Source organism: Gymnoscopelus microlampas (assembly GCF_963454915.1).
Source record: "Gymnoscopelus microlampas genome assembly, chromosome: 10".
In the NCBI taxonomy this organism is placed as follows: domain Eukaryota; kingdom Metazoa; phylum Chordata; class Actinopteri; order Myctophiformes; family Myctophidae; genus Gymnoscopelus; species Gymnoscopelus microlampas.
The window spans coordinates 27,757,984-27,780,218 of NC_139947.1; the positions used below are offsets into that span (position 1 = coordinate 27,757,984).

Consider the following 22,235-nt stretch of genomic DNA (forward strand, 5'->3'; position numbering starts at 1 on the left):
GTAGCGCGGCACTCGGTGCCGCGCTACGAGCTTGTATGTCTGCTATTTTTGAATAGCCCAAAGTGTAAAATAATGCTTTTTAGCTCAAATCTAAAAATGACACAGTTCCAGGTCTTAATGGGTTAAGACTCTTACCCGAACAGTCCCCGTGTGTCTGCGATGACCAACTTGACTCCTTTGCTGTGGCAAAGTTCACCTAATTGATGCTGCTCCTCCAGACTGGAGTTGGTCAGCACTACCACCTAGGGCACAGGACAAAAGAAAACAAAATGTCAAAAAGTCACACGTTTTCATCCACATGACCCACATTGACCGGGAACGCATCTGTGTGTCTTGAGATTGTAGATCTGCAATTTTCTTTTTTTAAATCGTGAAAATTAGTGAAAATATTTGAATACATACTTCAAGCGAACATTTTTAACTCCAATCTTTGCTTCTGGGGGGTCCCCGGAACAAAGTATTTTGAGATGGGGGTCCGTGGCCAAATGCGGACACCCCCCCCCACCCCCATCTCAAAATATGTTGTTCCAGGGGCCCCCAGAAGCAAAGATTGGAGTTAAAAATGTTTGCTTTAAAAATATATACATATTAAAAGATTTGCACACATTTTCAAATTTTTTCAAAAATAGCAGATCTACAAGCTCATAGCGCGGCACCGAGTTGCCTACATCTTGAGCTTGTACATTTGCTATTTTTTTATAGCCCAAAGAAATCTTGAAATGACACAGATGCGCTCCCGGTCTTAATGGGTTAAAAGTGCTGGTAGCGAACATATACAGTACCTGGAATTGAGTGAGGTAGTCCTCTGCTGCGAGGGCTCCGGTGTAGGCCGCCACGGGGACATAGCTGTTGAGTTCGGCCAGACGAGTCTGACTCACCTCTGCCCTGTTCTTACCTAGGTCCTCTTCCCGCAGGTAGAACTGACGACAAACAAACAACATTTTAGGGAGGCACGATATTGAACGGGTTGGTCGACATCCGATTAACGATGAATTGCATGGTCAAATCAACCAACACCGCAATAAAGGTTTCCAGTAGGGTTTACCTTACACCGGTTATGCAGTAACTGTAATAGGCTCTATGCACAGCAGCCATATTGGGAATGAATTGGGCCCCTTCCTTACTTCCTTCACAGGTGTTACCAATGATACTAATTAAGGCTCTGTTCCATTTAGTGTGGCATAGTGGTTGTCTTATTTTCAAGCCAAGGACCCCCATAACTCTGAGAGTGTACAAATGGAACCAAATGGATCCTTACGGGTCCATTTGGTTCCATTTGTACACTCTCAGAGTTACACGCCCACCACAAGGGGCCATTTGGGAACCAAAATGGAGTGTTTCTAGTGAGCCAACATGCACAATGTCAGCACCCTGACCAGAATGGAACAGAGCCTTCATTAGTATCATTGGTAACACCTGTGAAGGAAGTAAGAAGAGGCCCAATTTCTTTCCAATATGGCTGCTGTGCATAGAGCCTATTCTGGGTGCAAATGCAGATTTCAAAAGAACAGCGCATTCATATTATCTGATTTATTAGGCTAATTGATGCACATATTAGTTCAAGCAGGGCCGCTTCTCCCTACACGCACACTACGACAGGTTGCGTGAGGCCCTGAGTTCAAGCAATGTAAATTTTGTTTTACTTTTGCAACTTGTCCAACGTGTGTTAACCCTTTGGAAAGCTTCCCCAGAAAACACAGATTGAATCTGCAGCCATCATCACAAAAGCTTCACATTAAAACAAATATTCTAAAATAAAATATTGGCTAAAACTGATATATTATTTGATCGAACCACCATCGTATTTTTAGGCCGATATTGCAGATACTGATAGGACGTCTTAACTCATTCACTGCCACTGACGTAATAAACGTAATTATTCCCGTTTACCAATACTGCCACTGACGTAAAAAACAATTCTAAATTTTCAAAAAATATATATACCGTATATTTATTTATTTTTTGACCCACAGACCCAGGAGACATAATTTCTCGAAGATCTAGACTCCTATCCACGTCCTGGTTAACTTATTACTTAAAAATTCTGTATCTCGGCTCCTGTGTACTTTCTTTTTTTACAATGAAAAATCTTTGGCAGCGGGCAAACGCAGCCAGAAATAAGTCTAGCAGTGAATGAGTTAATAGTGCATCCCTACAACATATTATAGAGGGACTGATCAAATAATAATTGCTGTCAATAATGAGGAATGTGTACCAGAGCAGATTCAAATGGATCAAAGCGATTTCGCTAGAATAAATGAATCATGATAAATATAGCCTATGGGACTGTGTCAATGTGCATATATGGAGCTGGGTTTCTCAGAACTACTTTTAGTCGCATCAGGTAAAGAAAAAAGTATTTTAAATACAGTGTCACCGTTTCATCTACACTCAATACAACAGGGATATCCGTTCCTCCATTTAGTAGATTGGGCGCAAACTGAACAAGCCAAACTCATGGTGCCAACTTTATGCTCCGTCGTACGACTGTGTCACGCGCTGAAAATAGCTGATCCACTCCCATCCAGCTCCAATGCGTCGCGGATGTGAGCTTGTGGATCGGCTATTTTCAGCGCACGACACCATCGTAGGACTAAGTATAAATCAGGCTGTAGTCTGACAACAGGCCATGGTCATTTGTTTTCCACTGCAATGTTGTCCAACAGGCCTTCTCTTCACTACCAGTCTATGCCCCTCTAGCACGGGCTACACACAGACTGCTAAATCTAGGTCAGTCATGGTAAGTAAGGGAGGGGCTTGCTGCGGCCCTATTGTTAGATGGCTGCAACAGAATGAATAATAATACCATTATATTGACCTTTCAGTTTCATGTATCAAAAAAAATCGAATCATGTGGATCCATACGTGTATACGTAGGTCCAATGTGGATCTCAAACTTCATATGGCCAGGACGTGACGCCAGGTAATCGATGACATCAGCCGGTTATGACCTGTATCAAGTATGACTTGAGCAAGGTTTCAGCTCGATCAGAGGCCCATTTTTTTCTATAAAAACAAATGGTGGGGGGAAGGGTAGTGGAGGTACTTCTGTGGCCTACTGGCATGTGCTCAAGACATTTGGTCCTGCTGCCCGTTTTGGACACACACTGACACTCTTACAGACGGCTAGCCTCCTGCAGAGCCACACCATAAAAACTCAATTTAATAACCGTGACAAATTAACTAAAAAGGTGTGCTGCAATTAACAAACTCACCTGTGAGGAGAGGTCTCTCCACTCCGCGACACCGTGGTCGTGCACGGTGACACTTTTGACTCCTGCCAGGATGACATTCTTAGCGATCTCCACTCCAAGGCCTCTCATGCCGGAGATGAGGACATTGGAGTTCTGCATGCGCTTCATGGCATCATGGCCCAGCACATAACTGCAGGACGACATAAGCACCATTATACACATGTAGCCACAATGCATTGACAAAACCAAAAAGGTCCAATTATATTTATTTATGTTAAAATAAATGTTAAATAAATAGTTCTATATTCTGATAGTACTCATTGCTATAGTGTCTCTACTCATTGCTATAGTGTCTCCCCGTAAAGGAGTCTCCCCATCTCTCCTGCTCTTTAGTATACAGAAAATAAATTTTCAGGTCAGGATACCAATTTAATCCAAAAATAGTAGATCTACATGCTAACGACGCGTTGTGAACTTGTAGATCGGCTATTTTCAGCAAAGACATTTGATGTCGATAGCGAAAAAGGAGGGGACCCAAGTTCGGACCCCTGGGGGACCCCCAGCCAAGGAAACGTATATAGGGTTCATGAGGCTAAAATGTCTGCCAGCTTGCTTGATGAGGCTTATATGAAAGGACTTACAGTTGTCTGGAGTACAGGCCCTCATCGATCTCAGCATCATTGCCATTCTTAGCCATGCCCTGGAGAGGAAAAATGGCAAATGTCAGTTTATGTTGCATGTTTTGCCAGTACCAATGGTGCGTGTGCCCGTGTGTGAGCCCTCACATTGGCAGGTGAGTGGGACAGTTCTGTTCTGACAGGTGTGTGTGTGTGTGTGTTAAGGATGGGACGAAATGAAAATTACACATCACGATTGTTGTGGCAAAAATAATTGCGATTCACGATATCGCGATAATCAAAACTATGCTTAAAACTTAAAATGCCATTTTTGTTAACCACTTCCAACCCCCAGCATCCCTATTCTGGGGGGGAACGTTAGTCTATTCCAAAAATAGACGATCTACAAGCTCGTGGCTTGTAGATCTATTTTTGGCGAATTGATTTGTGTAGAGTGAAATAAGTGTACCAAATGCGCCCTTTACAGGTCTGTTTTATCAGAGGGTTTAAGTGGTACTGAATTTGCAGCTCAACAAAAGCCAATTCATCCTAGTGTATGAATGAGGACAATTTCACGATAAATTAAAATCTCCACGATACGATTATTGTGAGTGTTTTTTTTTTAACCACGATAAACGATAATAACGATTATCGTCCCATCCCTAGTGTGTGCGTGTGTGTACTTACGTTGGCAGGTGTGTGGGACAGTTCAGTTCTGACAGAGTTAGAGGAGGAGCAGTGGGATCCCGTCTTCGTCTCTGTTCCTGACAAGCGACGCTTCTTGGACAGCGGCGAGCTGGACATCTGCGTGCAAACACACACGCACGGTACATTACGGAACATTCATTTTCCAAGCAAATTTATCAACTAGCGGCTAACAGTCTCCAACATCGATTTGAGAGTTCCTATTACTGTGTCATTCATATGCAACCAGTAATGACGCCACTATGAAAAATAAGGATGTCAGTGACCCCAACAAGGACATTATGTACGAAAAGGGACAACAGTTCGAATCGAAATTGACATTTATAAAGGGCATGATAGTGGTTTTCAATGGCACCATGTAAAATATTTTAAATTGCTAAAAAAGGGGGATATAAAGGTAGTATTTTATGATTTCATCTTCATCTAAATGCTATCCAATCCCTTTCATGTTGGGGGGAGAAAGAAAGGATTTCTAGTTTCAGGGGGTAGCAGCTGGGGCTGGCTGCATGCCAAAGCAAAAAAAATCTGGTAGAAAACGCACTGAGCCCTGGGAAGAGACATGAATAGCGAGCATTATCATGCTCTTTTCATACTCTGAGACACAGAGGTGGCTTGTTTATGTACCCGGTATTGTTTATTATTATGTAGGGGACCGCCCACCTTGTTCCAACAAAAGAGCTGAATCATTAGAACTTCACTGCGGTAGACTAGAGCAGAGAGCAGGGTGCAACACTTTAACAATGACTCGCAGGTGTAGAGAAGGCAAGGGCCACGCCATCATGTGTAATAATATAAGTGGCTAAGAAACAACATGCATTTATTTGTAGAGCTATTATTATAAAAACAAATCCAGGTTGCATTTGCAAGTGTCGCTATTACATCGTGGCTTGAGACAAGTTACTTGCAGAACTGAAACACAGGCCGCATGATATTAAAGCATTGGTTCTCAACCAGTGGTCCGGGGACCACCAGTGGTCCTTGAGGGGGTTCCAGGGGGTCCCCAGCCAAATTAATAGTTAGAAACCAAATTGACCCTTATGTGTCTGTAACTCTGAGAGTATACAAATGGAACCAAATGGACCAGTTAAATGAACACTAATGATGATGCTACAGTGTAGATTGGGACCCCCAAGAAATCAAAATGGTTGAGTCCCTGGCATATCTATTCAAATGGGGGTCCGTGGGCTAATATGTGTCAATTTAGGGGTCCTTGACGCCCAAAAAGGTAGAAAACCACTGTATTAAAGGATCGATTCTCCTAACAGGCGGCCAACAAGACAAACCAGAATTTCCGCATCCAATGCGGCTCCCCTGCGTTGCCCGAAGTGAAACTTCTGGCTATCATGTACCATAACATTTTTATTATTATGCTAAATCAAATAAACCATTTTTTTTTCATAGGATGAAAGCTATAGCAAACGAGAATTAGGAAGAAAAAAAAAAGACACCCAACATATTCACGCCCAGGCAGATTATGATCCGGATTTATTACCACTGAGCCACCAAAGCGAAAATGAAGGCATCGAGAATGATACAGCAAAGCTCCCCGAGGTTTCGGATTACGCCCCGTTCGCTTAAATACATTCCCATCTGACGATATTAATTATTAGCCCATTTTCAAATCAAATTAAAAGACCATAATGTTCTAAAAAAAACAGCAACACACAAAGGGACTACGGAGGAGGAGGAAGAAGTAGGTCGTGTTTAACCGCTGGGTAATAATCACATAAGTGATTTCAGGCTTGTGGTCATTCTACTGACACGGTGGTGAACATTAATAACTTATAGCAAGGCAGAAAACACGGGACTTCCAGCCGGGATCCACTAGATCTCTAGCGGACTGGGTCTGGGGGGACTAGAGGCCTTCTTCCACCCAGACCCAGTGCGGAACAACACAAGTTCACGGTCTCTCTGCTAGCTGGAGGCTTGTCGGGTAGCAACCTGCTCTCTCCCTTCCATCAATGACAATAGCTTCGTTTTAATAGCTAAAAACACACGGACGAGCGACCGCATGGATGGTTAAGCAGTTTTAACTACCGATCCTAACATTGTTAGAAATACACTAACTTTTATTGTTAAGCAGCCATTTCTTTGCCGAATGAAAGACTAGCAAGCACTCGTGTGCCCCCATTGATTTGTCTCTCTCTTGTCTTACCAATAATCCTTCTCTGTCCCTTCTTCTCAAAGCAAACCGCTCCTCTTCCTTTAGATGTTCCGGAGGGTGTCAACAACTATAACGATGGTTGGATTCAGCCGGTTAGAGGAGAAAAAACCCAAACGCAATGCGGGGTTGGCTATAATGTCGAGTCACTATGTCGTTTTTTTTTTTTCAGCTGAGAGAGAGAGTCCAATGTTAATCGCGTTGGTTGGTTGCTGGCTTTGCGACTGCAGACAGGGAACAAAACCAAAATGGCAGATAGGGCTGAAGGGGCGGAGAGCAGGGGAGTGTGACGCATAGGGCTGAAGCGTTCGACAGGGAAAGAAGGGGTTGGCTGGTTGGCTGAGAACGGACTGTCTGTACACCACAGTACATGAACCGAGGGATTAGTCTGTGACGTGGTCACATTACTGCGGAAGTGCTTTAGAGCAGGGGTCTTCAACGTTTTCAGGCCAAGGACCCCCTAGCTGAGAGAGAGAGAGATGAAGCAGGGACCCCCTCTATATTGTATAAAATTGTGTTTCAGATAAACTTCTGCTGCTCTTTTTTCCCTCTACACCTATAACTCTTTAACAAAAAAGGGATGCTAGGGTTCAAGTGGTTAATGTTAAAAAAAAAAACACACAAAGATTTGGCAGACCCCCTGTATTAACTCTGAGGACCCCCTAGGGGTCCCGGACCCCCTGTTGAAGACCCCTGCTTTAGAACAGTGGTTCTCAAAACTTTTTCATGTCAAGGACCCCCAAATTGACACTTATTAGCCCGCGGCGGATCCCCATTTGAAAAGATATGCCTAGAACCCCCCTAAGAGAAGATTTTTACGGCTCTAGCAGTGATTTTCAATTAGTTTAATTTCAAGGACCCCCCAGTTTGACATGCATTATGCTACGGACCCCCATGGTATTTCTATCTCTGGGACCCCAATTCATATTGTAAAATCTATGTTAATTCAACTCTTGTGTGTACAAATGGAACCAAATGGACCCGTTAGGGTCCATTTGGTTCCATTTGTACACTCTCTGAGTTACAGACCCATAAGGGGAGTTACCCCCCCCCTAAATGTTTGTCCTGATGGAAGGTCTAACGACTGAAATGTAAATTTTGGCATCCTTTTTTTATGTTTCAGGGACCTTTTTCTTTGATATCATAGATCCGTTTCTGAACATTTGGACCTTCCTGGTTGCCCTACACACCTGTCACTAACCTTTGAGTTGTGCATCGGCCTTCGTTTAAAACCCCCCAAATTTAAATGTATTTGGCCACGTACCCCCCCCCCCCCGCCATCTGAAAATGCCAGGGACTCCCTCACAAGATGTTAAAATGGTTCAATAATATTCCACATTTTTCACAAAGAAAGTCTATAAATACATATATCTATATCTATATATAAACACACACATCTATAAATAGATTTACAAGCTCACAACGCATTAAGCTTGTAGAGTATTTTCAGATAGCCAGTGTATAGCTACAGGGTTAAAGTGAACTGATGCTTAATTAACTTATTTTGCCGGGGACCCCCTGGCACCACGTCAACAACCCCTGGCCTGGGGGTCCTCAGACACCACTTTAACCGCGAAACTCTCAGCATTGTCACGTTGATAAAGTATGTCATTTTGTTGCCGAGCGATACTTGTGGAAAGGCTCATGTGTAGGGCTGGGTGATATGGACAAAGCAACGGTCATGATACTTTTGAACAAATACTTCAATATTGGGACATATTTTACTTATTTAAATAAAACAAATAGCCAATCTACAAGCCGTTGCATTATGACCTAGTATTTTCTCTATTTGCTTTGGGGAAAAGAGCTTGAGCGATCGAAACCGGGGAATATACAACACTTATGCCATATACATTAAGATATTCATAATTCCAGATATCTAGTCTCATATCACAATATTATTTTGTGACATTGATTTCCCAGATCTAATCATATGACTATTGATGCGTTCACACTGGCAGATAAAAAGATACAGGCTACCAGTCTTTTTCAATGGTCTCCAGCGACATGAAGAGTAACATCCAACATTCGTAACTGCTACAAATAAGTTGAGCTGGTTTCAACTTCAGATACAAAGCTACAAATACTTTTGTATTTGCCGTATGAACGCAGCATAGGTATAACATATTAATGTCATGGCCCCATGAAAGTACAGGCTTCCCACAGCGTGTGACGTCACTAATCTACCCTTGGTGTCTTTAGGCTACTGGTGCTATAATGTACATCCCGCCCTGTCAGATGTGCATGCCAGGTCAATGAGCCTTAGGTAGGTCCAACAATAAAACGGAGGATAACGCTTAAATACTTTAACACAATTGTTGCTAGTGGAATAATAACACCTGCGTTATGAAAAGATGAGAGCTCAGACAGAGCAGGGCACGTTTTGCTATGGCTGCATAAGAAAAACAACACTCTCTTCCAAGAAGACAGGTTGATGTAAATAATCAGATAAGAATATGAATTGAAGCGGTGATTGTAGCATCTTTGTTCCAAAAAAGGAACAGATTGGCTTAGTCGTGGTACACCATTCATTTGCAGTGCATAAGTCCCGGTAAATTACAACGATGCAGCAAGTTGCTGAAACAATACATGCGTGTGTGTGTGTGTGTGTGGTGCGTGTGTGTTTTTTTACCCCTCAAGACGTTATTATTCCTAACACGAATTCAGCACGGACGGCACACCTGCGGTTATATATTAAATCAATGAATGAATGAATGAAACAAACACGGTGATGGTGACACACACACACACACTGGTGGCAGTAGCCTCTTTCGGAACCCCATATACCTTTTTTTGTATTTGGGATGACGGTATCCCGTCATCCCAATCCCAAATACAGAAAAAAGGTATACGGGGTTCCGAAAGGGGCTTAAATGGTGGCAAGTTATGCAAGCAGCAGCCCTGCAGCAGATAGATGGCCAGCCAGGGGAAGGATGATGCTGAGCCTGTGGTCCCCCCACACACACAGTACTGGTGGGGTTAGGGGGGTGAGCAGTAGCATTCCTCGCTCCCTGGCCTCCTGCACAGAGGAGTGATGGGGGAGGGGGGTCGGTGTCTGACATGACAAAGCCAGGCCGAAGAAAAGTGGGCCGCCTGGCTTATTCTACGGATGCACATGTAGTCAGGAGAAGAAGCCATGGTGGGGAACCCCGAATGTGGCTCATTCAATGAAAAGCTTCCAGACAGAAGCATGCATGCATGCATTTTTCCACCATGCTTAGATAAGATAAGACATTGAATGGTGACGTAGGTTTGGTTGGAGAGTTAATTAACGCCATCAGTGGGAAATTAACCTTAATGACCGGTTATAATGTTACTGTATTTGGGGCCAACGGCGAGTTGGAAATAGTCAAGTGGTTATGTATTATTGCCACTGTGGTAGTGTGCCCTACAATGCCCTGTGTCTGTGGAATGTTACTTGGGGAAAGCCACACCAACGGTAGCTTTTAACCAACGTTTAATAGTGGCCAAAGCAACGTTGGGGCTAGTTAACGCCATTCTAATCTATTGTGTCCATCGCACACAGCCACCAAAAAGCGACCGTTAAGTGACAGCGGCTTGCTGGCTAGCGTTAGCAACTTGACAGAAGAGGTTGGAGAGGGGGGCAGCACTGCTATGCTAACGTTAGCATTGAGGAGAAAAGAACGAGCCAGGGTATTTGGGAGAGACTATAATAAACGACTGCGTAGTGAGTGAGGCTACTAGCTTGCAAAGCTATCAGGTCCTCCAACCTAACGACTTTCTCTGTCTCCCCCACTGGCGCTAGTCTGTTAGCCTAACTAAGCTAACGGTAGCCTAACTAGCTGTATAAGCTAAGAATGCTTCGTTTATTATACTTCGTCGTTTGCACGAATTCTGTCCCGAGAGAGAATAATAAAGAGACGTGATACTAAACAAAAGTCTATCAGTTGGAGTTTTTTTGTCGAGCAACACCAAGCCAGAGCGACTATTAAAGTACGAATTCCACTAAAACGTATAACCACCACCAGACAGTTAACGGTAAGCTAAACGCAACGCAAAGTGTGCATAATAACTTACCACATCCGATATTTACTCGGCCTGATCTGTAGTACCAAAAAAAAAATAAAGGAAAAAAACCCAAAACAAAACGCAACCTTTGGTTGTCTCAAAAACAAAAAACCTGACAAAAGAAAGTCAAAAAACTTGACAACTCGACAAAGTGAAGTTGATGCCAAACTTAAAAGTCGGTCGGTGTGTCAAAGGAGGAGGGTTGGTTTGGTGGCGGGATGTGATCTGATCTGATGGGATGTGTTCTGGTCCGGGGTTCGACTCGACTCTCTTCTTGTGGACGGGTTGGTTGCCTGGCCGGTGTCCTGTACCGGCTGTTTCCCAGCAGCGCGTCTCCTCTCACGCTCACTAGTTCTTTCTGTTCAAAGCAAAGCAAGCAACATGTGCACCGTGTGGACGCGACCACCCCGGCCCCCCTCACCGAGGGGGTACGACCTCAAGACGTTTTAAGTCTCAAGACTCTCAGAATATAGATTGTTCCGCTGAATTTGGACAACCGTGTTTTGATTTGGTGTAATAGTGCTTTCGCTTCTCTAGACTACGTGATTTAAATGATATTTCTTACGTTTTAAAAAGCTTAAATATTTGTGCCACCCCTCCGTATGCTTACATAATAGTAGACCAGCCACATGTCACGCAGGGCCACATGGGACATGTAGGCATAACGGAATTTTGCAAGGGTTGGTAGGTAACGCGAGTAGTTCAGTGGTTCTCAAACTTTTTCATGTCAAGGATCCCCAAATTGACACTTATTAGCCCGCGGACCCCCATTTGAAAAACTATGCCAGGGACCCCCATAAGAGAAGATTTAAATTTTACGGCTCTAGCAGTGATTCTCAACCATTTTAATTTCAAGGACCCCCAGTTTGACATGCATTAGGCTACAGACCCCCATGTAATGGCATTTCTATCTCTGGGACCCCAATTCATATTGTAAAAACAATGTTAATTGTGGAAATTAATAAATGGACCCGTCAGGGTCCATTTGGTTCCATTTGTACACTCTCAGAGTTACAGACCCATAAGGGTCCATTTGGTTCCTATCCATCATTTAGCTGGGGACCCCCTGGAACCCCCTAAAGTACCCCTGGGGCCTGGGGGTCCCCGGACCCCACTTTGAGAACCAATCTAGTAGTTGACAGACCAGTCAGTCAGTGGTACTCAAACCTTTTTGTCTCAGGTCACCCTGGCCTGTAAAACCTTTTCATCCAGGGCACCCCTGAGTTACATTGATACATATAGCACCTTACATTGATGTCATATTACGCTACGTAAATATGTAAATCCTTCCCCCTCATATACAGTAGGCCTATGTCACGAGGAGGAACGTTTGAGACAATATCCGTTTCCGACAGATTGAAAATAACTTTAATTACAGCTAGGCCTATTTGATGTTTAACCCCTTGAACCCCAGCATCCCTAGTCTGGGGGTAACATTCGCCCAAAAATAGCAGATGTACAAGCTCAGTGAGCTTGTAGATCTGCTATTTTTGGCTAAGAGATTTGGAGTAGATAAAAAAGATCGCACCAATTCAATGCAACTCAGGTCTGTTTTACTAGGTAGCATATAGATAGATGGGTTTAAGTGGTTAAACTGAAGGGATATTGATAAAATTCCAAATAATATCAAAGTATTCTACGGCACCCCTGGACTTGTGCCACGGCACCCTAGGATGCCACAACACCCACTTTGAGAAACGCTGGGATAAGCTACACATCAAGCTTCTTGTACCGCCGCGATGGTCCGTGTACTTGAATTTGAGATGGACGTCCGTTTGAAGTCTGTTTAAAAGCATATCCACAAACAGCTTCAAAACCTTTTCTTTTATTGAAAGAGTTGCAGACAGAGCACTAAAACACAGATACATAAGATTAACAGAGGACTTATTGAAGAGGGAAAACACAGAACCTGTTTACATAGATCCAAAGCAGAAAGGAATTCATACATAGACAATACTTTTTTTAAAACACTTGTAAGAGAAAAATATGCAAATACTGCAGACAATACAGCCCAGTTAAGGATACCAATCAAATGAATTAAATAAATAAATAAACAAATAAAACATTCTTGGTAGGTTTTTTATGGTAGGTAGCAATAAGGTGAGGAAATGTATATATATTTTTTAAATGGAAGCTGTTTAGCAGCAGTGGAGCTTCTCACAACACTTTAGTGGCAACGCAGTACTTTTAAAGGAGTAATTCACCCAAAAAAGTGACTTATTTTCTATCAATTACACACCCCATGAAGCCTTGAATTCATGGAGATTTTTTTTGTTTTTGTCGCATTCCTAAGCCAGTAATTTGATGACCAGAGTTTCCATTGAGTCTCCTACGACTCCGCCAGCCATCACATCATTTGATTTATTTATTTGCACAATAAAAGACAGTACAAAGGTAACATTATTAAAACAATGCAGAAATAAGTGCAGGTGAGAAAGGAAACCCATATAGGGCTTATACAAGGTTCTCACCTAAAATAATAAACAAGTAGTAAGTTAAACATAGTAATAAAACATAAGACACAACAAACAACAAGTACCGTCTGTGCAGTTGAATGTGTGGTTGCGTGTGTCTGTGTGTTGAGTGTGCGTGTGTGTGCACGTGTCTGCACACGTATGTCTGTGTGTGTGTCTGTGTGTGTGTGTGTGTGTGTGTGTGTGTGTGTGTGTGTGTGTGTGTGTGTGTGTGTGTGTGTGTGTGTGTGTGTGTGTGTGTGTGTATGCAGAAGTATGGCTACATTATGGTAGAAGCAAGTGGAGAGACTTGATTCATCTCTCCATCGTCAAATTATTGGCTTAGGAATGCGACAAAACCCGTGGGGCGTGTAATTGATAGAAAATAAGTCGTTTTTGGGGTGAGCTACTCCTTTAAATATACTGTACAATAAATGTTAAATATACTGTACACAAAAAGGGATGGTACTGCAGGACCTTCTCTTTATCACTTCAGTACAATTGTGTAGTGACTGAGTGCATCAGTGATAATCACACAGTGCCACAAAGGTTTGAGTAGCTACAATTAAATTAAATTAATTTAAACAACAACGTATGACGTGGAGGAGGTGCTGCTTTGTGACATGTAAAGGGTCGTGGGTACAATTATTAAATGAGACCACAGAACGAGGAGTAATATCTTCATTTGTGTGTATTTACAGCCTGTATAGGTGGTAGTGAATCTGCAGTTATGTGCTGTATAAAATAATATATGCAGTTACTGTAACCCCTCATAATGCTGTGGAAATTTAACATTTACAAAAGCATGCTCAGTGCTTCGACTCCCGCAGGTGTAGGTCATGTGATGTTAATCTCAAGGTTCATGGATGATGGTCCAGTCAAGCCATGCAGATTAAAAACACTGCACCCGAGACTTAATGCTTGCGACACAGTAGACCAGGTCCCGCCACCCTCCAGTCAAGAGACTATTGGAATGTACTGTATGCATGAACAGACTATAAATGCCAGGCTCAACATGAACACAAACAAAACCAAAACAACAGCGTTTGCTTCCCTTTTAGTTGTTTTTTTTGTCAAACACGGCACACGGGTCAGCGAGTGACATATGAGACATTTCCTGCGAGGCAGTGTCCTTAAAGTATCACATCATGAAGGGTGATTTATACTTAGTTGCGTGCAGGTGCCGTGCGTTGGAAATAGCAGACCTACAAGCTCACAATTAAGCTAATTGTGAGCTTGTAGATCTGCCGTTTCCGACGCGCGGCACGCAACCGAGCATAACTCAGGCTTGAATCAGATGTTTCGAGATGTTCACAGCCCTCTGCCCATCCCAGTTCTGGGAGACTGGCTAGAAGGAGCAGCCCCCCTCTGTCCCTCCCTGTCCCCGTCCTCGTGGTCTCGCGCGGCCGCCTGGCCTGAGGACTGTGTGGGCGGGGAGGGTGGGGGGTAAGATGGAGGAGGAATGGTGAGGTGAGGGAGAGAAGGCAGCGGGGGTCTGGGAGAAGTAGGAAGAGGAGGTGGAGTGGTGGTCAGAGCGCCGGCGGAAGGGTGGTGTGAAGAGCGTGCACGGGAGGTGGTGGGCGAGGCGTGTGCGCTCAGCACGCGCTGCGTCTCCACGGGGCAGTCACTGATTTGCTCCAGCAGCGAGGGCATGTCTCCCTCGATCTTCTCCAGCACGGCGGCCATTTGCTTCTCGATCTGCTCGATCACGCTGTCCATTTGCCAATCGCTTGTGGCGCGGTCGCCCCCCACCCCTCCCACTCCCATGCCCCCGTGGTCAAACCCGGTCCCGTACATGCCCATCCCTCCTCCGCTCGCGTACAGGGAGCTGTACGGAGTTCCGTACCCCGCCGCCAGCCCCAGCCCTACGGCGCCGACGTCTGGGTTGTACGGGGTAGCATTTCGGCCCAAGCTAGCAGAGCCGCCTATTGAGTAACATACCGGTCCTGTTGTGGCACCACCTCCCCTGGCTGTACTAAACTCAGCACTATACCTGTCTGTTCCCCTGGCATCCCTATCCCTTCTGACTAGGGGGCTAGCGTCGCTCTTCAACATCACCTCGAGTCCTGCATCCGCCGTGCCGGCGCCAGCCCCCGCTCCTCCTCCTGATGCTACAGAAACTCCAGCAGGCCTCTCTGCCACTGCTTCTGGAAGCTGGGTTTGGCACCAGCTTCCTTCGCTCTCGTCCTTCTCCTTTCCCTGCGTGGCTGGCCTCTTCTCAGATGGAGGCACAGCAGCAGCAGCAGCTGAATTAGCCGCGAGGGCTGTGGGTGCTGCTGGGCCATGGGGGGTCGCAGCCGTCTTACGTCTGCTACTGGTGTCAGGGGTGTGTGTCGCTGTGTGTTTATTTTCAACATTAGGGGCTAAGGAGGGTTCTGGGACACGGACTGGGGCACTGGGAGGTTCAGGGCTCACTAGTGGAGTTTGCGTGGATTCTGATGCAGATTTATTTTGAGACAAATTGGCAGAACTTCTTAGGGTTGCATCACCACCAGCTGTCATTGCCCCCCCATACATATCAGGCTCCACCTCTGCAGGTTTTGGCGCTACATTCACTTGGCTAGGCTGGGATGGAGGCTCCTTAATATCTGAAGGTGAAATCCCTACCGACAGACGTGCTGCTGCCATTCTTACCTCCTCCTCTCTTCTGAGCACAACTCCCACATCACGCTCCTCCTCCTCCTGATCTATATCTGCTGGTCTACTTTCTACAGTAACCTCTAAACTTAAAGACACGTCACTCAACGTCCCATCTCCTTCACTGCTTCCTAGCTGACGTCCCTGAGTCTCACTACTTGTACCTTGAGACTCATCCACTCCTCCCCCATCTCCCCTCTGTGCCTCCCCTGTACTTTCAGCCAAGGCCTCTGGGTTCTTCAGGCGTTGCAAGAAGTTGGTGACACGGATTGCTTTCTGAAAGGAGAGACAGACAAGACAGACAGACATACAGACAGACATACAGACAGACAGACAGACAGACAGACATACAGACATACAGACAGAGAGTGAGAGGCAGACAGAGGAGGGTAAGGAAAGTGAGAAGTGTACAGTTTTGTCCATAAACACAAACAATTTGGATATTAGTTGTTTAATGACCAAGCATCATTTATTAAAAGCTCTGAAGTCAAGCAAATTACTAAGAGCCCATCAAGGCACCATGATTAGGCAACATCATATTAAGCACTGATCACGTGACTCTAGTGAAGTGAACACTATGGAGAGACTAGTGCTTACTATGTACTTCCAGGAGCCTACATGTCAAGATATGTACTGGTTTCAAACAACCCGTACAGACCCATTCCTCCCAAGCTACCCCTTGATAGTTTGTTGATTGGTCAAGATAGATGAACAGATAGATTCAAATCAGAGAGAGATGTTCCATCATGTTCACATTTATCCGACTCCTCTCAATCTACAAACACTTAAGGTGCAAGGAAGAGAGAGTGACCTCCAAAGTTGTTTCTTTTAGACCAGGTCACTGATTCTCTGGAAGTGGAAAGCCATTTGGACACAGATATATATCACTGGTAACATGTATTTCTTAACTGGGTAGCTTCTGCATGGCTCCAAGTACGACTAGAATGTGACACTGAGACACAGTATGGGGCGGTGAGCCAGGAATCACTTTCAGAGGAATGACAGAGGGCTGAATAGTCCCATCACTGCATGTCAATAGTCCACAGTGGCGTCCTTCTGTTCTTTCCCCTTATATATGCTTCTCCTTAACCACACCAATCTTTGTATATAAACAAGACAGATTTTTCTTTTTTTTTTTGCAGTCAACCACCCAGTTTAAAAGATTAGTGCAGATTAAGGCAGAGGAAAGGAGCAGAGGGCCCACTTTGAACATCTGAGTCGTATCCAGTGAAGACAGAAGTGGGGCAGAGCGGATGGAATTCTTCTGGGACAGGCTGAGCGACAGTAGGCGGGGCCAGAGCTTGTGGGCAGCGGCCTCGCCAATCTGACATGATCGACACATCTCTATGGCACAATATTCCTTTTTTTTGGGTGGATAATTAGTGCAGTGCTTCTCAAAAGTGGGGTCCGGGGACAACCCCCCCCCACCCCCAGGGATCCTTGCAGGGGTTCCAGGTGGTCTAGTACCCCAGCAAAATGTTAAAATCAGCAACAACTTTAAACCTATATACATCGTTTTTATTTTTTTAAATAGACAATCTACAAGCTCACAACATGTCACAATGCGACATGTTGTGAGCTTGTAGATCTGCTATTTTCTTATCTTTTTAAATCTTGATTTAAAAAAAAATATTTTGTACAACACAAATCTTGTATGGGAGTCCGTGGCACAAAATATTTTCAGATGGGGGTCCGCGGGCCAAATACATACAGTATTAATTTGGGGGGGGTCCTTGTTTGAGAACCACTGCATTAGTGAATTAGGATTTAGTTTAGTTAGTGTACTGTTGATTGGTACAACAAAAAAAATGCTTAATGCTATAGCGAGGCCAATCAGCCATGATAGAGATGCTTCTGTGCTGTGTCATGCCAGACAGACCGTGAGTCTGAAACCCAAACTCCGACCCCCCCACTCTCTCTCTCACAGTGGAGCTACGATACCTTCAACTCCTGGGAACCACATGCCATGGAGGGAGAGAGAAAGAGGGTTAATAATAGACGTTATTCATGTTGTCACATTCAGAACTATATTAGCGTGACCTTCCTCATACTCTCATGTCATCACCCTCCTCCCTTCTCGTGATCAACATCAACATTAACATCATTACCCACTAATATAGCACTAAAGCACTGTTTCCCAAACAGTGGGTTCGGCCATATGTGGGTCGCGGACACATTTTTGTGGGTCGTGAGTAATTTACCCGATCATTTTTTGTTTCTTAATTCTTTCTATAAGTTAACACATTCAAACGTTTTTCAAAATAATGCCATAAAACATAAATCCATTAATTAGAGGGAAAACAACAATTTTAAGAAGTAGTGAAAATAGCGGATCTACAAGCTCACAGCACGTCGCATCGCAGCAAAAAAGTTTGGGAACCACTGCACTTAAAGGAGGAGTTCACCCAAAAAATGACTTATTTTCTATCAATTACACACCCCATGAAGCCTTGATTTCATGGATTTTTTTTAGTTTTTGTGGCATTCCTAAGACAATAATTTGATGACCGTACAAACTGTATTTCTAGTAGGAGACACAAATAATCTACTTTGTGTCTCCTACCGGATTCATTAGCCGGTAGGAGACGGGAATCAAATTATTAGCTTAGGAATGCGACAAAAACAAAAAAGAATCCATGGATTCAAGGCTTCATAGGGTGTGTAATTGATAGAAAATAAGTCATTTGTTGGGTGAACTCCTCCTTTAAGGATACATCAGACATATCAAAAGCCGTTCCAAAGACGGTTGCTGAGTCATAAAGATGCCTGTCCTGAACTATACACTGAGTCAGAAGAACAGCGCAATCTATTCTGTTCATCGTTAAAACAACACAATCATGGTTGGTGATCATTTGGACAATAATTAGCACAATTAATCTCTGCACCTGCATACAGAGTAAAATCCTCAGTTCCTCAGTTAATGTAACCATTTGTAGCTCTGAGAGTGTACAAATGTAACCACATGGACCCGTATGGGTCCATGTGGTTACATTTATACACGCAGAGGTAAAATTGTTTATATAAACAACACACAGGATTTTACATTGTATTGTCTGTATCTATCGTTATCATCATAAACCATTGGTATCAGAGAAGCAGATAATGATAGAGAGAGTTCTTACCCTCCACTTGGCCTTGGCAAAGTTCTTCTCAAATTGGGCACACACGCCATCCTTAAGGTTCTTCTCTGATGCCCCATTCCCTGCAATCCTTACACACACAGCATACATAAAAAAGTGAGTGTGTGCCCGAAAATGTGTGTGTGCAAGCACGCTCGCGTGCACGTGTGTGTGTGTGTGTGTGTGTGTGTGTGTGTGTGTGTGTGTGTGTGTGTGTGTGTGTGTGCGTGCTTACCATTCATGCCACAATGCATCTTGTGCCGTGATTCGCAGCATCTGATCCACTTCCATCAGTCGACACACAAGCTCCTTGGCTGAAAGAGGATGAGCAGCGAAGAACATAACAGACAAACTGAATTCACTTAACTTGAACTGATATGTGTTCTTTTTGCCAGACCCAAGGGGTCGGGCTTACATGAGGCTTTGTATCTGTTTTCTCCATACATGGGCATGGTCACTTTGTCCCCCGGCCCCAGCCAAAAAAGTCTGTCCCCCTTTCGTCATAGAAGGGACATAGAAGGGACACACGTCATGCCAAGCCCGGCCATTCAGATTTCAACCACTAGGCATCTGGCAGTACCAGGTCTCCTGGTTCTAGTTATTGTCTCCGCCAGGAGACATTGTTTTCACTTTCCACATGTCAAGCTAACATTGGTCAAGCCTCACGTGACACGTGACAATACGGTGAAATAGTGTGATCTGATTGGCTAGTGACGTATAGCGGCCTATAAATACATGTGTCACTTTGAAAGAGTCTTAGCCTCTTTCAAAGTGAGGTAAGACAGGAATAATCACGAAATGGCTGAGAAATGGCGGATACTGTAACAATTGGATAAGACACTTACAAACAGATAGGACACTTACACAGACAGGACGGATAGGACACTTACATAGACAGGAGGGATAGGACACTTATACAGACAGGATAGGACACAACACAAGTCTGCTGGCGGAGACTTGTGCTCCGAGGAGCACTTTTTCTAGTTTTATCTTTAAAGGAGCTACACCATGAATTTAAAAAATAATAATAATATTTGATATCATATTGTTTATGTCCCTCAAACGTTTTTCAAAAGGTTTGAGCCTAAATCAAGCCTCAGATATACTCATTCCAACTAACTTCTCTCTGGCTTATAAAGCACTTTCACCTGCAATACCACATTGTCCTGTTTGGCACGGGGCGCTATTGAGCCAGTTTGTATGCATGTTATGTCCTGGTTCTGTGTTTTGGATTTTTTTTTTTGGTTAGAACTGAAAAACGGGAGGAATTGTTCCCAGACGTGACGTAGGGTGGGGGAACAAATCTGACGGACTGTTTTCAGACCAATTTACATAAAAAACACAGATAGCCTATGAAAGCCTGCATGCTCGAAGTCGGGTATTTGTTGGAACAGAAGAGAGGTGGGGGACACCAAAAACACACAAAAATGAAGAAAAAGTTAAAATTCATGGTGTAGACCCTTTAAGATTTGTTTTTGGCATTTCATGCTCAATTTCAGATAGGAGAGTGTAGAGGGGAGACAGGCACGACATGACAGGAGTCGGGGTTCGAACTTGTGTCCTCGCGACTCAAGGAAGGAGCATAATATTGCCTGGCCGAAGCCCAATTTATACTTCATCGTAAGGCGGTAAAATATCTACAAGATCTACAGCTCTGAGAGTGAACAAATGGAACCGAATCCATTTGTACACTCTCAAGAGTTAAATTAACACATGACGATTTTACAATGTAGATAGATTGTGGTCCCAGAGAAAAGAGAAAGAGGTATCATGAGGGGGTCTGTGGCCTAAATGCATATACAATTGGGGGTCCTTGAAATGAAAAAGATTGAGAATCACCAGTTTACACATTCCCATTTAATCCTAGACCTGATATCAGTAGCCCAGGGACGACACAGGCTCTCAGAAGGTGGGGGAGATGGACTTTCGGTGGACTATTACTATACCCCTTATTTTACACTTTGGCTATTCAAAAATAGCAGATATACAAGCTCATAGCTTGCAGATCTGCTATTTTTGAGAAATCGTGAAAAACATTTGTAACTGTCAAATGTAAACACATTTTGTATTTTCAAAATTTTGCGTTTTTTGTTCGTTTTTTTTCGTGTTTTGGTTACTTTATTTCGGTTTTAGGGTTAGCTCATTTAATTCTTATTTTTGCCTGATTTTTTTTTTTTTTTCAAAAAGTGGGGGGTATGAAATCACGGATCTGTGAGAGTGAGAGTGTCGCGTCGTACGCACAGTGAATGGCCGTGACGCCCCTGTGTTCTGAGTAATGTGACAGGATACCATGACAGTAAGGCCTTTCAGTATTGGAAGCACACACATGGACAGACAAACACTAATCCGGCCTGTTATGAAGTCGCATTTCCGGCCTCGACACCCATGACTAAGTTCAGTGGTGGAAAAAGTACTCACATGTTTTACTTAAGTATCAATACTGCAAATGTAGAAATACTCTGTTGCGAGTAAAAGTTCGGAATTAAAACTGTACTTGAGTAAAAGTACAAGAGCATTGGCATCAAAATGTACTTAAAGTACCAAAAGTAGAAAGTACTCATTATACAGAAAGATTTCAAATGTATAAAATGTATAAAAATCATGAAAATAGCAGATCAACAAGCTCACAATGCGTCGCATCGCGACGCATTGTGAGCTGGTATATTGGCTATTTTCAAGATTGTAGTGGAGTAGAAGTAAAAGTACAGAAAACTGGAAATACTCCACTAAAGTAGTAAAAAAAATACCTAAAAATTGTACTTAAGTACAGTACTTGAGTACATGTACTTGGTTACTTTACAACACTGACTAAGTTCAAGTGAGTTTGTTTTTCCAAGTGAAGACCGGTCTGGTTGGATGTCATTCAACAATCTCAGCTAAGTCTTTACCACCCTCCAGTGGATCAGTTGTGTACCTGCAGGTGAGATATCGTCCCAGTATGGAGAATCAAACTCGTACTCTCCAGCCACGATACGACAGAAGATGATGCGATTGTGGAGGTCTGTGTTCTCTTCTTCTGTCTCGTCATAAAAAGGGGGGTTCCCCGATAGGCTGGAAGGAAGAGAATTTATCATCAGACATCATGTTACAAGTAAAAGTCTGGAATTCAAAGTTTACTTGAGTAAAAGTATACTGTCTGAATGTTCACAAGACCTTTACATGGACAATATTTCTTCATTCAGAATTAAGTCAGTCAGATCCGAGATTCCAACTGAACTGTGTTTACATGGACGCTAAATAAAAGTAACACTCGTTTACATACCACAGAGCATTTAATCTGAATATATCTTTTAACTTGCACAAAGTGGTTCTGCCTGTTT

General features: G+C 43.6%; 2 protein-coding genes across 4 annotated transcripts in view; both read right to left on the reverse strand.

Moving 5' to 3' along the window:
• Positions 1–11,046, reverse strand: part of uba1 (ubiquitin-like modifier activating enzyme 1) — a 35,934-nt gene extending 24,888 nt beyond the window's left edge. Inside the window, exons 1-6 of one of the 3 annotated variants that reach the window (XM_084068139.1) lie at positions 10,716–11,046; positions 4,499–4,615; positions 3,836–3,894; positions 3,216–3,384; positions 783–920; positions 136–242 (exon numbers count right to left, since the gene is read on the reverse strand). In XM_084068139.1, the coding sequence (XP_083924265.1) occupies positions 136–242; positions 783–920; positions 3,216–3,384; positions 3,836–3,894; positions 4,499–4,615 (590 nt within the window). In that variant the 5' untranslated portion in view covers positions 10,716–11,046. Of the gene's footprint in view, positions 1–135; positions 243–782; positions 921–3,215; positions 3,385–3,835; positions 3,895–4,498; positions 4,616–6,671; positions 6,909–10,715 lie in introns of those variants that run through there. The other 2 variants (XM_084068138.1, XM_084068140.1) reach the window with 2 other exon arrangements.
• Positions 11,047–14,470: 3,424 nt separating this feature from the next.
• Positions 14,471–22,235, reverse strand: part of camkvl (CaM kinase-like vesicle-associated, like) — a gene marked incomplete at its 3' end in the record, with an annotated part of 114,082 nt that continues 106,317 nt past the window's right edge. The window contains exons 8-11 of the mRNA XM_084070048.1: positions 21,830–21,966; positions 19,151–19,229; positions 18,919–19,006; positions 14,471–16,072 (exon numbers count right to left, since the gene is read on the reverse strand). Of these exons, the coding sequence (XP_083926174.1) occupies positions 14,471–16,072; positions 18,919–19,006; positions 19,151–19,229; positions 21,830–21,966 (1,906 nt within the window). The remainder of the gene's footprint in view (positions 16,073–18,918; positions 19,007–19,150; positions 19,230–21,829; positions 21,967–22,235) is intronic.